Source organism: Rhagoletis zephyria, unplaced genomic scaffold (genome assembly GCF_001687245.7).
Source record: "Rhagoletis zephyria isolate East Lansing unplaced genomic scaffold, Rhagoletis_zephyria_1.1 Rzeph_scaffold_04235, whole genome shotgun sequence".
In the NCBI taxonomy this organism is placed as follows: domain Eukaryota; kingdom Metazoa; phylum Arthropoda; class Insecta; order Diptera; family Tephritidae; genus Rhagoletis; species Rhagoletis zephyria.
The window spans coordinates 1-17,236 of record NW_016161318.1 but is presented as its reverse complement, the minus strand read 5'-3'; the positions used below and the strand labels follow the sequence as shown (position 1 = coordinate 17,236).

The 17,236-nt window shown below is 34.9% G+C and overlaps 1 protein-coding gene across 1 annotated transcript; it reads left to right on the top strand.

The window, feature by feature from the left end:
• Positions 1-2,580: 2,580 nt before the first annotated feature.
• Men-b (NADP-dependent malic enzyme b, mitochondrial) lies at positions 2,581-13,192 on the top strand. The gene is made up of 9 exons (XM_017625774.1): positions 2,581-2,630; positions 2,772-2,952; positions 6,361-6,701; positions 6,792-7,347; positions 7,404-7,556; positions 7,624-7,776; positions 9,370-9,664; positions 9,727-9,891; positions 12,602-13,192. The coding sequence occupies exons 1-9, from the start codon at positions 2,581-2,583 to the stop codon at positions 12,604-12,606; spliced, it is 1,899 nt and encodes a 632-aa protein (XP_017481263.1). The 3' UTR covers positions 12,607-13,192.
• Positions 13,193-17,236: the final 4,044 nt, after the last annotated feature.

Genomic DNA, 17,236 nt, shown 5'->3' with positions numbered 1-17,236 from the left:
AGCAGTAATATGGCTACTTAGACAAAAGACTAAAACTCTGTACTCACTAACTTTGTAAGAATATATCCTCACTTTAGATATTTTGGCGGTGCCATTGCTTAAAGCAATTATTTTTCACAAAAACGAAGCAATTATTTTCCATAGAAAAATATAGCCGACAAGATATGGCACTTACTCAAATCGATTCGATACAAGTACTTTTATTTCGATACTAAGTAAGTATCGACGATTCGAGTAAAAAAAGTAGTTGGTATTGAAACAAAAGTATCGAGTACATACTCGTATTTACGTATATCGCAACATCCCTTGGTATAATTATTGCACTTGCCACATAAAATCAAGACGTTGAAAATTTTTTTAATCGGACTGAAAAAACTATATTTAATACGTGCGCGCGGTTATTTAATTTTTACTTTTTTACTTGTTGTATTTGCAATCATCCATTCAATGGTAATTCGGAGTGCATTTATTCCTCTGCAAAAAATACGATTTTTGCGATGACATGTTTTGGCTTAGTTTCTTATAATTACTTTATTAAGGAATCGTGTTCCGTTGAATGTACCGCATTTTTTCCAAAAGTTGACTTCCGGTAAATTTTTAGTTTTACCCCATGATTCAATAATACAAGGTTGTGTAATTTGTGACAGCTAAAATTTGACACTCCTTTATCCAGATTTGTATTTTGGAAGTAGGAGAAAGGGGAAGAATGTGATCGCCTTTTGCGAAAACGGTCGTAGAAAGGTACTACAAAAAGTACGCAAAGTATACAATTAGAAGTAAAATGTGTATTATTTATTCTATGCAAATTTGCAATATATTTGGTGTTTTAATGGAAATACTAAACAATATATAAATAAATCAATATATCTTTTGAAACCACAAATTTTGAAGTCCACCACATTTCCATTTTTTGTATTTTGTTTGTTTTTTTCTCCTCCTTTAAAGTAATATACAGTGTAAATATCAACTTTTGATTGGTCACTCCTTATATGAATGAGAATTTTATTGATTTGCGACTATAATTTACTAACAACGAATTGAAAATTGCTCTCAGAGTTGGAGAGAAAAACCAAAAAGTACGGGAAAGCCTTTCGGGTAAAAACGGATAAAACTGTCGACTACACCGTGGACGCTATTTTTTGTTTACATAGTTTTTGTTATCATTTGGNTCAAATTCATTAGAATCCACTTAAACAAGTAATTAAATACTTTTCAACATGAATTAGCAGAGTACACTTTTCTTTTGTTTACAATTTGGTTGCCAAACACACTACAGCTGATCGTTTGACGCATTTACCAGAATTTACCAGCAAAAAATTCTCGGACTAAAACTGGTAACTTCTGAGAGAGAGAGAACCGTATTTACTCTCTTGTTTGTCCTCTAAATAGTCAGAGAACCGAGTACGGGATCGATTTCCAGTAAAATCTGACTGATTCTGACTAGTCCGGACTCGTACGGGATCGCAACTAATAATTATTCGAGTAAAATCTTGCTACTTCTAACAAAGAGAGAGCCGATTTTACTCTCTAGTTTTTCCCCAACTTTGCCAGAGAACCAAGTACGGGAATACTTTCTGGTAAATTCTGGTAACTTCTTGCGATTTAGGGAACGCAACTTGTACAGTGAAATCCGCTTAAGTATCCCCCCGCCTAAGTACCTAAATTTTTCCTGCCCCATTTACCATTTTACTTATAATTTTCCCCTGTTAAGTGGTCCTTTAAGATTCCTTAAAATCTTGACATATTTTGAAATTCAGTGGCACACATCTTCGGTAAAAAAATTCTAAAAAATTAACGGTAATTTTTAGCCGGTCGTTTAAATAAAGTTTTTCTTTATTTGCTGACTATGTGTTTAAATAATGCTACGATATTGGTTTAAACTATGTATACTTCATTAAATGTTCATGTGTTATTCAAGTAAGTATTTACGTATTTATGTAAGTTAACAGGAAGATGTAACTACATCAATAATTATGTTCGCTTAAGTACCCGCATCGAGGTAAACGGGTTTTATTGTACTTTCAACATGGTTTGGCAGTACTTTAAGACCATAAGAATGGGCATCTTTAATAGCTAAAAACGCATTATCAAGACCGCCGTTTAACAGACAACCCTCCGGATCTCGATTTATATACTATTAACAAGCTAAGCTCACAAAAAATTTCAATCGATCTGAAGTATGATGGGTTTTTTGGTCAGGAGCTCTTGGTCTTGATTGAAATGGTTAGAATTGTTCTTGCGTTTTTCTACTTTTTTACACTCATGTATTTACTATGCAAACTCAAGTTTCCTATCGGTAGACCCTGTATACACATTTGTATATTCGTGTCTAGGTAAATGAACGCACATCTAAAGCAGCACCAAAAGCAGGGGCAACATTAGCTTTGAAATCGTAAAACAATTAAATTCATCAGGATTAGACATCGTATTCATAATAGAATATATGTACATACATATGTATATGTATTTATCAGGGCGTGCGTTCAGGGCTTAGCTTAGCTGATATCGCGGAAATTTTTCGCAATTATAAATGTAAGCATTTTATTAAGTTTTGTATCATAACATTTTCATTCATTAACCATGAAACCGTCCGAGCATTTGTTAGGAACTATTGTGCAATTGCGAAAAAGGTGCTGTCGATAAACAAAACAAAAAAAAAATTGCGCTAATCAAAATATATATTTGCATTTGCTTTTATTAGTACCCCATAGTGACTAGTTAATTATCTTTATTTGCTATATTTTTGTTTTTTGTTTTTATTCAATTCACAGCTTGCATGGCAACCTGTCGAAAATATGTGCCGCCACGCGCCCTGCAGCTGCCGCAACGGCGCCTGTGGCACAGCAAATAACTTCAACCGATACTAGACAGTTTCACGATGTCGTCGGTGATGTCCTATGTCCCTCTGGCGTGCGTGGTATTGATCATCTGAGAGATCCCCGTTTAAATAAGGTGCGTACAATGCTATTATCAATTGTTACATACTTATACATATGTATGTATGTATTCTAACTATGCTTATCCAGTCGATAAAATCTTTTTGTTCTTTCAAAGGGATAGGCCGGGCCGTGCGCGATTTTTCACTGTTTTTTTTTCTGTATTTAATTGCCAGATTTTCAAGGCTTTATGATTTAACTTCCCTAGAAGGGGAAAATTTAGTCGAAATTAAAGTGACGCATTATAAATGGAAACACACCTTGGGGGCTACTCTGTAATGCAAAGCGAAAGAGAAATGTGATGCGATAGGCAATTGTCACAGCATATTACTTACGGCGCATTTGCCTTTCGTATCGCATTACAGAGTAGCCGCTCTTATCTATAATCAGCTTCGCACGGCAAATCTATTTATTTGAAAATCACCTTCAAAGGGGATGGTGTTGAAAAAAATCTTTTCGGAAAGCGTTTGTTTAAAAACGTTCTACTTCTTGTCGATTGAATTTGTACACAGAAAAAATATCAAACACACATCATTTGGGGCCAAGCGCTATTCTGTTTACTTTAAACAAATACATATGTATTTATTTGGAAATTTTTTCTTTGAATACGCTTTCGTTTTGCACTTCACCGAAGCCTTCTAATAGTACGGAAAAAAGATAACAAAAACAACGAAACTTTTTATTGCGTTCGACGGCAAGAGAACCTAGGATCTTCTGGAACTTACAAATAATAGCAAACATCTTTCCATACACGGAGCAGTTGGCATCGCAAATATCACGCTGAAGAAAGTTGTGTCAAAAAATTCGTGCATTACCGCGAGCCTTTTTAATGTGTACCTGCAAGAAGGCATCTTTTCAAACAGATGGAAGCTATAAAAATCAGTACTTATACTGAAGAATCCAAATGCTTGTTCTCCCACTTAATATCGCCCATTGTGCATGCTGAATTCAACCGACCAACTGTTTGAGCTTGTCATCAAAACCGGCTGGAAACATACATATGTACTTAGATAGACGGCTGTCAAGCAACCAGTTCGGCTTTAGGAAAAAGCGATCAACCACCGAAGCGATCGAGGTCGTAAAAGCAATGGCCGAGAAGGCGATTGATGGCCAGCGATGGTAAGGTGGTATTAAAGGATACTGCCTAGTGTTCACGTTAGATGTTTAGTATGCGTTCAATAGTGCCAGCTGTAAAGAAAAACGCCACGATCTTTACTTGCTGCGAGTGCCTTGCTATCTGCAAGTCATCATCTTTAGCTATATGTCCGATAGTGTGCTAAGACGGCGACATTGGAGCCGCCAACTACGAAGTCTCAGCTGGTGTACCACAAGGATCCGTGCTAGACCGCTTTTGTGGAACATTATGTGTTACGGCATTTTGCGGCTCAAAGTACATAAGAGCATTCATTGGTTCTGCGGCCGACATATCAATCGAAACATGTGCTTTTCATATGTCCCCGCTTCAGAAAGCTATTTAACCATGTAGAATATAGCCTTGGCTGTAGCGTCACGCTATAAAATATGGTGGCACTGATGCTGAAGAGCAACTACGCATAGAACGAGGTACAGCACATGGCTTCCGAAGTGATAAAGCAACTCCGTAACAGCTACCAGGCCAGGCGTAGACGCGAACGCCAAAAAAGTATGTGAACCCGCAAGGTGATGTAGGGGAGTGGGGCGTGCAGATCCGACAGGGGCATGCTCCTTCCCGAAATTATACTAACAGTGGGTGGTAACAAGAAGATGCAACTTCTGACGTATGCATCAAACTGTTTTGATTTCAAGAACTAATTCCTTTGACAATTCCTTCTTCTGTTCAAAAACTTTGAATCGCTAGCATGGAAAAATTTAAAAAGACTGAAAAAACTATTTTACTCTTTTCTTAGCGCCAATTTCCAATCAAGCATTAAGCGGCATTTACATAAGTTATTTATGAATTCGAATGTATTTAAAATCTGGTGTGCAAAGCTCGCTGAGAACTGGAAAAGTCTGGCAGAGTGATATAGGGCTATGTTCATATCCTTTAGACGTTCGGCATATATCGAACAAAGTTTTCAGTGTCGAACATAGTTAATATACGTAGTGAACGGCCATTTGGACCCCATACCTTCAAAGCTATGGACACCCAACTATCCGAATCTTAATCGTTTCGATGACTATGCATAAGACCTTGTTGAACGCGGGACCAATGAATATCAACACAATACCCCTGATTACCTAAGACTAGAGACTTTCAGATTTGGAAGTCGATTAAAAATTGATCACATTTTAATATAAGAAGGATACTTTGCGACTATATCACTCCGATTACTACCTTGTTGTTGTCGGCTTGAGCAACCGCGATTTTTCCACTCTAAACCCTGCTAATAAGGCAGCAAGATCAGGTAAACATGTCCACAATACACTTCAAATATAAAGGGAACAATTTTAGACGCTATTTAAAGGGGACGAAAAGGGCGCGTGTGGAGAAGTGGTACCAGACCAATCTATGGGGATGTGAAGCACACGTCCCTTCAATGGACTAGACCGGAGGAAGAAAAATATTAGTGCGGCTTAGAAACAAAAAAACTTCAGCAACTGACGGGATACCGGTTGAACTCCTCAAAATCGATTGCAAAGAACTGGTATGACCAATCATCTCAGGATAAGGCTTTTTAGCATTGCATTCGAGGTCCTGTTGACGAAACTGTGTAAAATGGCGAGGTCCTTCTTAAAGACTGGCACTGGTAAAGGCATACAGGTACAAAGATTGATGGAAGAACTTACTGTAGAAAAGCCTCCTTCATGCCAACTGTCAGAACTTTATAATGCAGATATGCAATTGGATAATTGTTCTGGCCTCTCTACAAGCGTTTGTAGAGTCAAAAAACAAAAAGGATACCGTGATCAATTCTTATCAAAGATATTGTAAAATGCAAAGTTTTGCCGCACTATAAAAAGTCTATAAATAAATCTTAAGTGTTGGTGGACTAGATTAGGCTGGAAGCTTAGATTCTCTGCCCTTTGTGAATAGTCTAAATTAGGGCAGATAAAAGCATCATTATTTGTGATAACTTGCCACCAAACAAAAAATGTGAAAATTTCGGGATAGTCTGTCTATGAAGATCACCATAAGTCATTATAAAAGAGCCCGAAGATGAGGTAATTGTCGAGTTAACAAGATAAACCAAACCCAAGATAGGGAAAAGCTGACATAAATTCCGTTACGTGTTGTGTAGAAGGCTACTTCTTAAGAGAACATTGTTTCGAACCTTTCAAAGTCATACTATTGAAGTCTTTTTGGGGTCGTGCATAGAGAGCGGTATAAAAAGATCATCACGCAGATCGCTATAGTGACAATCTATATATTTTCATTAACTTCTATGCATAGTGATGGTTAACTGGATATCGTTGCTAATAAATAAAACACAATTTATTTTAATAGGGTCTCGCCTTCACACTGGAAGAACGTCAAGTCTTGGGTATACATGGCCTGCAACCTGCCCGTTTCAAGACACAAGAGGAACAGCTGGAGCTGTGTAAAATCGCCGTCAGTCGTTATTCAGAGCCACTGAATAAATATCTGTACCTGGTCGACTTGCAAGACCGTAACGAGCGACTGTTCTATCGTTTCCTGGCGGAGAATATTGAACATCTCATGCCCATTGTTTACACACCGACCGTGGGTTTGGCGTGTCAACGTTTCGGTTTGATTTATCGCCGACCACGTGGTCTTTTCATCTCCTTTAACGATCGTGGCTACGTTTTTGATGTCATCAAAAATTGGTAAGAGAGGAAATAATAATACATACATACATACATATTTGGATATTAGTGTTGTGATTAAATTCATAATCATTACTTACATATATCTAGGCCAGAGTCGGATGTTCGCGCCGTTTGTGTCACCGACGGTGAACGTATTCTAGGTCTGGGAGATTTGGGTGCCAACGGCATGGGTATTTGTGTCGGAAAGCTGGCTCTTTACACCGCTTTAGCTGGCATTAAACCGCATCGTTGCTTGCCAATCTTGATTGACGTTGGAACAAATAACATAGACTTGCTGGAAGATCCATTATACGTAGGCTTGAGACAGAAGCGTGTTGTTGGCAAAGAGTATGATGATTTTTTGGATGAATTCATGCAAGCTATTGTCAAGCGCTATGGCCAGAATACACTAATTCAATTTGAAGACTTCGGCAATCACAATGCATTTAGATTCCTTGATAGATATCGTAACAGTTATTGCACCTTCAACGATGACATTCAGGGTACAGCAGCTGTTGCTATGGGTGGCATATATGCATCTACTCGCGTAACTGGTAAGCCTATATCAGACTATACGTTCCTATTCGCTGGTGCAGGCGAGGCAGCTGTTGGCATCGCAGATCTTGTGGTGAAAGCATTGATTGCAGAAGGTGTACCCCCGGATGTAAGAAATGGGTAAATTGAATAAATTATTATTTCTTATTGTTTTTTTTTTTTAAGGCTGCCAGAGATAAGATATGGATGGTTGATATTAACGGTCTTCTAACAACAACTCGTAATGAGGGTTCCCTGTCGGCGCATCAGCAAAATTATGCCAAAAATGTTGAACCAATGAAGAATTTACAAGAAATTGTGGAGAAAGTGAAACCAAATGTTGGTTCAATAATATATTTTTAATGAAGACAATTTTTGATAAATTTTTGTTTTTTGGAACTTTTAGGTGCTTATTGGTGCATCAGCAGCTGCTGGCATTTTTACGCCAGAAATTTTACGCTTTATGGCTGCACATAACGAGCGCCCAGTCGTGTTCGCGCTTTCCAATCCAACCCATAAGGCTGAATGCACAGCGGACCAGGCCTACAAAAATACTGAAGTAAGTGGGAAAGCAGGGAAAAATATTGAATACGTACCATTTTGATATGCACATTAGGGTGGTCCAAAAATGCATGTGGAACAACTAAAGTCGAAATTGGAATACTCTCACCCCCTAGGATTGCTTTGTATCAAAAAAATATACCAATGTTTTTTTTTTATTTCAAAATCGGAAAATATTTAGAGGTCTCTCAACGCGCTCAATGTTGTCCATGTATTTTGTATGGGGAAAAACAATATTTCATACAAATGGTATAGAATTCTTGGAAAGTAATGCTTTTCGATCGGAAAGCTCTGATCCACTTCAGGAGACTTCCAGTAATAATACCGATTTGTTTATTTCACCATTTTTTAGTAATAGCGATTTTTTTATCGGTCTCCCCATTGCATTTTTTAGGGGTTTTAGGGAACCTATAAAAATAGTTAATATCAAAAAATGGTTACATAAACTATTGGGTATCATTATTGAACATCTCCTGAAGTGAAGCTTTCCGATCAAAAATTATTGATTTTAAAGAATTCTATACCATTTCTACGAAAAATTTTTTTTTCCCCATATAAAAGCATTTGCAACGTCTAAATATTTTTTGAATTCAAAATAAAAAAATAGGAGTATAACGTTGTTCGGTATAGAACAATTCTAGGGGATGAGAGCATTAAAAACCGACTTTACTTTTTTTTGACCGCTCTAATGCACATTACAATACACCCTGAAAATTTGGCAAATTTTTCAAAATTTTTGACAAATGGCTGTTCATGTATTGTGGCGTTCCCACGACGGCACGACAGTCGGTTCTACGTAACCGGAACGACCTAGATTCATGTCTGGCCATGGAATGCCACTTCAGCATCATTCCGCAATAACCATTTGGAGAATTTATATGCTTTTACAACAACAGCAGTGANTAATAATACCGATTTGTTTATTTCACCATTTTTTAGTAATAGCGATTTTTTTATCGGTCTCCCCATTGCATTTTTTAGGGGTTTTAGGGAACCTATAAAAATAGTTAATATCAAAAAATGGTTACATAAACTATTGGGTATCATTATTGAACATCTCCTGAAGTGAAGCTTTCCGATCAAAAATTATTGATTTTAAAGAATTCTATACCATTTCTACGAAAAATTGTTTTTTCCCCATATAAAATACATGGAAAGCATTGTACAACGTCTAAATATTTTTTGAATTCAAAATAAAAAAATAGGAGTATAACGTTGTTCGGTATAGAACAATTTTAGGGGATGAGTGCATTAAAAAACCGACTTTACTTTTTTTTTTTAACCGCTCTAATGCACATACATACACCCTGAAAATTTGGCAAATTTTTCTAAATTTTTGACAAAATGGTTGTTCATGTATTGTGGCGTTCCCTCGACGGCACGACAGTCGGTTTTACATAACCGGAACGACCTAGATTCATGTCTGGCCATGGAATGCCACTTCAGCATCATTCCCCAATAACCATTTGGAGAATTTATATGCTTTTACAACAACAGCAGTGGACAGACTGGCAGACGGAAAGACGAAATGGCTTAGACGGATGTAAAAACAATCAGAGTACTTACTACTTTGTATCTTATTTTTTCACAGGGTCGCGTCGTTTTCTCGTCAGGTTCACCATTCCCACCGGTCGAAATGAATGGCAAGACTTTCTATCCCGGACAGGGCAACAATGCGTATATCTTTCCAGGTATAGCGTTGGGTGTGATTACGACTGGCACTCATCATATATCCGATGATATGTTCCTTATCGCCGCACGGGAATTGGCTAATTTTGTTGAACAAAGTGATTTGGATCGCGGTTCACTCTACCCACCATTGAATGCTGTGCGTGAGGTGTCGATGCGCATTGCCGAGGGTGTAACCAAGTGTGCTTATGACAAAGGTATGACCCTCAATACGTATTTGAATAATAGTCTTTTGCTAAAAAAGTATTTATCGCATTAGGCTTAGCCTCCACTTACCCGGAACCAGAGGATAAGCGCAAGTGGCTGTTGGATCAGCTATACAACTATAACTATGAGTCCTCGATGCCGGTGACGTGGCCTTGGCCCAGAATGCCATATGTGAAAACTCGCCCATTGGAGCCAACAATTCTCTTCAGTGACTCAAGTGATTAAATTATTTATTATATTTTATTTAATTTACTTACGTTGATAATAACTTGCCTTATGCATACATGCGTATGTATTTATTTGAAATAATAACTTATTTTTGATTGATAATTGTATTAATCTTGCTTCACTTGGTTATGAATTGGTGATAAGTTTTCTTAAATATGCTAAACTTTTGTTATATAACTGCTTGCGTAGCTAAAGTTTTTCGCGTCTATCACCTAATTGATGTATGTAGAAATGTGTAGTATTTGAAACGGTAGCATAAATTCTCTTTATAGCTGTAGTATTTTATAAAGTATAATTTTTGCATGCTTCTTTGGTATTTTAAATAAAAGTATTATTTATTGAATTATTTGTATAACTTTAAACTGTTAACCACGCATACGGGCATATCATATACTTGTATACAAAGCAAAAGTATATTTTTTACAACTTCGCCGTGCACTTTTGTGTTGAAATGCTTGCCACCGAAACCAAATGGTTAATTAAACTAAAATATAATTTTTCTATTTTCTATTTTATTAGTTATTTAGTTATTTATATACTGTTCCTACCAAATATTAATATATACGTATTTCGCTACAGCTTCTAGTCAACAAATGTATTGCTATTGAGTTCCTTGTATAATTATATTGTGCTTCTTTTATTGCTGAAATAATCATTAAGGGCCGGTTACTCAATGCCAGGTTAACACTAATCTGCGGTTAAACATAGTTATCGACGTTACCGACTCCATCTTGTATTCATGGAGTCGAAGATGTCGATAATGATGTTTAACCGCAGATTAGTGTTAACCAGACATTGAGTAACCGGCCCTAAGTTTTCTTTAGTTATTTGAAATGTTGACCATAAAAACTACTATAAAATTTATTTTAGACATACTCGAATTTTTCCAATTCTCCATTATATATTTTTATGATGGTATTTGGGTTGTTTTAATCAACGTAGATTCGAACACTTATTTGCGCATATATTTTTGTTCCAAGTGCCTATCTTAGTAATATGTACAAGTTAAATAAATATTTCCCATTGCTTTGTTCAAGCCGAATCAAGAGGATATTTTATGTGTATGTAGCAGCTATTTACAGTTAAGAGAGGTGTCGCTGTCGTAGTCTATGTATTTACTTATGTACCGTTGGTGCAATAGTGTCCTAATACAAAAAATTAAAAACTCAAGAAAAACGGCTTTAAAGTATACAGTTTACATACGTTCCCATGGTAAAACTGAACACACATTTTCTTGTTGGTGTTGGTTTGCTTCTTCTAATAAGAAATGGGTCATCGATATAGCTATGCCATTTTTGCAGAATCATTCATACTTAAATATTTTTATTTTTTTGATTATGACACTCTTGCAGCAAAGGTAAGATATGTAATTCTTCTGTATACGACCTTTCTTCTGAGCTTTTAAGGTTTTAGACCTATTTTTTGTTTGATAAGAGCACAGAAATTCTCGAACTATTTAAAAATAAAATGATGGTCAACTCTTAGAAATTTCATCGACTTACATGGATCATTCGACTTCTGCTGCCAGTACACTTGATTATTGAATAATGTTTCATTGAAATTAAAAGTAAAATTATATTCTGGTCAATAAAACTATTTGCAAGTGGTAAATAAATTACTTTAAATTTAGCTTACCATCGCTTTTGATGTTTTGGGCCTATTTTTTGTTTGAGGAGGGCGTAGAAATTTCCAGTTTATTTAAGAATAAAATGATGAACGACAGCGCTTAAAAATTTTAACTCCGCTGCCAGTCTACGGTAAATAGATTATTTTAAACTTGTCCATCAATTTGTTAAAGTAGAATAACCTCTGTTTTTGGTTCGCGTATATGTATGTATAGCTTTAGATACTATTTTAAAACACTAGGCGTATTCACGATCCGCCGCATACTGGCTAGCATGGTGCGTAGATAGCATAAATAGCCTGATTGGCTAATTTTGTTGTTGTTTGAATACATGAAACAACAACAATCATGCTATTTATGCTATCTATGCACCATGATAGACAGTATGCACCGGATCGTGAATACCCCTACTATAAATTTATTTACGTATGAACTTTGACATAATACTATTCGAATACTAAATTTAATACGCAGCAAACATTACTTAAAAAACCAATAATTTTTATTCTGGCCAATAGCAATTAAGAGACATCGTGATAGTAAAAAAAAGTAGTATGCTGAAATTGGCGCAAGAAATCAAGTTGACAAATTTGAATGGTATGAATGTGTAATAATTCCGTAAACATTATTTTCTGACGTAAATGGATGCTGTTAATATGCTCAAATGTGAGTTGCATTACTAATTTGAACGAAGATAATTTATTTTAAGCTTCATAGGCTCGACAGGCGACACATACATTTATTAAATGGGCAAAGAAGAAAAAACTTACACATCGAATACAATATTTTATTGACTTACAACACACTGAGCTATGTGTACATTAAAATATTTGAATATACGTATGCTATATGCACAAGCTCGCTTAAATACGCATCTTTCTAACACTTATATGAATACTAACAAAATAAGCATGCAATCAATTACTTAAATATAACTTTTCAAACGCAAGAATTGGTTTCTGTCCCTTAACAAAATTAGCTATGTACATATTAACGCTACATTCATTTTTTTCTTCACACTATTGTAAAAAATATTCATTTTTTTATTTTGTTTTCTTTTCTTTCATTCATTCAGAGTAAGCTGGAGATACCTGGAAAAATTAAAAGCTTTTCACCCAATCCGGTTGACCAAGAAAAGAAAAAGCGTTAACATTAAAGAAATCGTTAAATTGTTATATGGCTGCCGTACTCCAACTATAAAAATTTCACATTAGGATGTTACTCACAAACGTGTACATGTATAGTATTGCATCTTTAGTCAAACACACACCACCTAAATATCCTCATTTGACCCGTTAACAACGTAGAGGCCAAAAACATATAAACTTTAACCCGAAGCAGAAGTATGTAAATGCCGCCAGCTAAAATCGTACGAAATATGTATTACTACATTTGTAGTTACATACCTACAAATATATCCTTATGTTGATATGTGTGATTACAATTGTATTGTATTGTATTGTATTGTATTGTATTGCTACAAACATAAATCATTGTTTAGTTTAATTTATAATAACACAGCTTTACTACCTTGTAATGCAGATTTAGTTTAACTTAATTTAATAAACAACCAATAAAAACGCAAGTTTAAATATTTATCATGTCAATATCAAAGACAAGTTCACGAAAATACGTTGAAAAAATAAATTAAAATTCAATTTAAAAATAATGTTTTATTTACATACATGAATATGGTTAGTTTAGAAAATATATTACAAACTTTCAAATATTTCGCGTATATAATATGAAGACCACCCACCGAAATCCTAATGGTTAGCTTAAGCCAATTTTTTTGTTATTGTTATTGTGGCATAATAATATTTATTTGAACAAGTTGAAAAAGCAGCAAAGGTCAAGCGCTAGAAGTTATAGCTGCTACACCACCACATCTCTTCATCACACTTCTTTTCTAGACTTCAGCGGGGAACGAACCCGCATCATCGATGTGCAAAGTCAGCAACACTTACCACTTGGCAACATAAATAAAATAATGAAACTATTATTTTTGTTTTTCATACACACATACCTATTGCCATTATTGCAGTTATTTTTATACTGGTTCATTGACGTTAACGCTACGCAATAGGCAATAAGGCTGCTACATTTGCACGAGTTTGTGTCTTGAGTCTTTCGTAACATTCAGCATACGCCGAAATTAGAGAAGTGTTTTGTCNGCTTTACTACCTTGTAATGCAGATTTAGTTTAACTTAATTTAATAAACAATAAATAAAAACGCAAGTTTAAATATTTATCATGTCAATATCAAAGACAAGTTCACGAAAATACGTTGAAAAAATAAAATAAAATTCAATTTAAAAATAATGTTTTATTTACATACATGAATATGGTTAGTTTAGAAAATATATTACAAACCTTCAAATAATTCGCGTATAGAATATTAAGACCGCCCACCGAAGTCCTAATGGTTATCTTAAGCCAATTTTTTTGTTATTGTTATTGTGGCCTAATAATATTTATTTCAACAAGTTGAAAAAGCAGCAAAGGTCAAGCGCTAGAAGTTATAGCTGCTACACCACCATATCTCTTCATCACACTTCTTTTCTAGACTTCAGGGGGAGCGAACCCGCATCATCGATGTGCAAAGTCAGCAACACTTACCACTGAGGAGCAAACCGTTAGCTTTGAGAAGTGAAGTTGGCAACATAAATAAAATAATGAAACTGTTATTTTTGTTTTTCATACACACATACCTATTGCCATTGTCGCAGTTATTTTTATACTGGTTCATTGACGTTAATGCTACGCAATAGAGCACGCAATGCTCAAAGCCTTCGTTTAGGTTTGTCCGTAAATTATGTATTTATAAGGCTTTGGTTAAGGCTGGTTTAATCCGTGCCGTTACTGATAATTCTTATTGTGGACCAAAATCTGACAGGAAGCGCATTTAAAAACGTTTTTGGGGTAAATAAATTGATACGCTGTTTTTTAGTTTGCCCGTGTTTGACATAATCGAGACACGATTTAAGGCTGCTACATTTGCACGAGTTTGTGTCTTGAGTCTTTCGTAACATTCAGCGTTCGCCGAAATTAGAGAACTGTTTTGTGTACCTATTATCTGAATGAAATGCATATGTAAGTTGATCATTTAATAATCATACGCCAACTAAATTGTATAGATAGACACTACGCTCTTTAGTTAAGGGAACTTTTATAGGTAGAGAAAAGTTTAAAGTACTTAAACTTATCAATTTATCTAAAATCTCTCTTTTTACTTAAATTGAACGAAGTAAAACATAGTCGTAGAAATTGTCCCATATTGTTCAAAAACCAACAAATCTTTAATTAATAGGTAATCCTTAATACAGAATGAAATATCTAAACTCGAGATGGCCAAAAGGTGTTTGCTTAGCAGTTTTTGACCTTATTCGTGTGGGCCTTTAAAGATGAAATGATGAACTGTATGGGTTCTATAATGATATGGACACAGTTGAACTGTGGTACGCGTAGACGGTCATGCTTTTCAGAAAACATATTAAGATTCGGAAACCATAAACAGCTGTTTTGTAAGAAAATAGTAGGCCCGGGCAGACGTTGTCCTGCTGTAATTTTTTGGTTTTTGTAGATCGCCTTTCATCTCGTTTCGCTGTTGTAAGACATTTTACGTTGGCGATCAAATTTCTGTTGAGCGCGCTTTATCCTGAAAATACAATTGAATACGCACAGGATGAAATGTATTTCTACATGTTGTTGCATGTACTGCATATTTCTCCATTCATCAAAGCATACTCGTACAAAACGTAGTCGTGAATAACGTTGTAAGCAGCAAGTTTTTATACCGTTTTTTTGCAAATTTTCGTGTCAGAGATCGGCGTCTTCGGTGATTAGCATAAAAGAACACTCATTGAGAGATGACACCAGTATGTTGCACGTGAATTTATATATTCACAAAATTTCATTGAAATCAGTTCGGCGGATTCAGAAATTATCGAAACATTTTTTTTTAAAAGAATATATATCTCGACTATACCGGCAATGCCTATCGAGTCCAGAAGTTGGTATTGATTTAGTTTTAGATAGGAAATAAAAAAAGTTCTATGAAAAACAAAAAATGATCTGGACCACATATCGGGTCCAAGAATATCCTATTTCCCCAGTGGGAGAAATTTCATTGAAATCGGTTTGTGTTTGAGAAATTACGACGAAAAATCGTTTAAAAATAAATTATGTTTATATATTTCGACAATTAAGTATGTACATACAAGTATATTTTGTATGTACATAACCGTTAAAGAACGATCTACTCGGTATAAAAAAGGTATTAGAATTAATAAAAAGGTAGAGTACTGCGATTAATTAATTAATTGAACAAACCGATTAATAGAAACGTGATAAGTTAATTAATCAAAATGATTAACTTCTCGAATAATTGTCCGTTTTTGTGTGTATGTATGTATATGTATGTTCATGTACGGTGAATGTTTCAACACATTAGGGTGGTGCAATATATTTAGGCTGGAGGCCAAATCAAGGATATTGGCCGAAAGTTACACTTTACATAAATGTGGATAGTTTAATTTTTGATTATATTTTTCTTTTAGTAAACAGTAATTACTCAGGATCTGATTAGACTAATAAATTAAAGATTAATAAATTTTTTAAATCAATCTGGATTATCATAAATTAAAAAAATATTTAATCTATTAATCGCACATCCCTATAAAAACATTTTAGGGAAAATACCAATATTTTCACAGGTCACATCAAGTTAACGAAAAAACACTGTGTGTAGTGAAATGAATTTGCTGATAGAAAAATACACAAAATCAAGCAGAAGAGAAGAGAGCAAAACAAATGCAATGGCAGCAGGAAAAATAGTCTCGTTGGATTAAAGAACTGCCTTGATCTTTAAAATGACCTTAAAAAATACTTATACGGGTTTTTCTTTTTTTTATCTGAAACCAGCAAACAGTTAATGGTCACGAAAACCGAAAAACGCACTTAATTATTTTTAATTAATTGTAAGCTGTTTTTTTTAATATTATAATGTTTTTTTTTGTTTCTTACGACCATGAAAATGGATTCCATGATACAAGAATAGTACAAATACATACTTATGTATGTTTTTAAAATTTTTACAAATTTCAGTTCGTACCTACTGATTTTAGTCAAAAAAAAGAAAAAACTAAAACCTTCTATTTTAAAGATAATTGTATGGGTCAAGACAATCTTTTATCCAACGAGACTAATTTTTTTAAATTCTTAATCTCAAAAGCTTTATCTTGCTATACCTTCTCATTCCAGAGATATTTGATTTCGTCCCTTCTTTTCCAAAATAGAACACTGTGCGGCGCATGTAGCGCCAAAGCGTGTACCTCTTTTGTATATTTAGGCTAAAATATCTCAAATCTAATAGGAAAGTGCAGGCTGGTCTCAGATCTTGAGTTTCGTCAAAATAATATAAAATAAAAAGGGACGCTATATGTATAACTTGACAGATTAGCTGCCAATCAAGCTAACCGCTTCTCGCGACGTTTGTGTAATTTGTATGTGACTGCTCCAATTAGTAATTATTGAAGTAGAATTTTCTCATACTAATTGATCGTAAATAACTATTCCCGGAAAGGGTGTTTGCTAAGTTTTTTTACAACTTGCGTTCTTAGAATGATCTTTTGACCATTTCAATAAAAAACGTCATCTTACGATTGAATCAGATATTTCAGTGTTATTAATTGTTTAACAGACATTTAA

What these genes read in the sequence shown, in the direction of transcription:
- Men-b (XM_017625774.1), top strand. Translation starts at nt 2,581, where the DNA reads ATGAAACCGTCCGAGCATTTGTTAGGAACTATTGTGCAATTGCGAAAA. An exon ending in TGGAGAAAGTGAAACCAAAT is followed by an intron (nt 7,557 to 7,623) that starts GTTGGTTCAATA and finishes TGGAACTTTTAG; the next exon opens with GTGCTTATTGGTGCATCAGC. An exon ending in AGGCCTACAAAAATACTGAA is followed by an intron (nt 7,777 to 9,369) that starts GTAAGTGGGAAA and finishes ATTTTTTCACAG; the next exon opens with GGTCGCGTCGTTTTCTCGTC.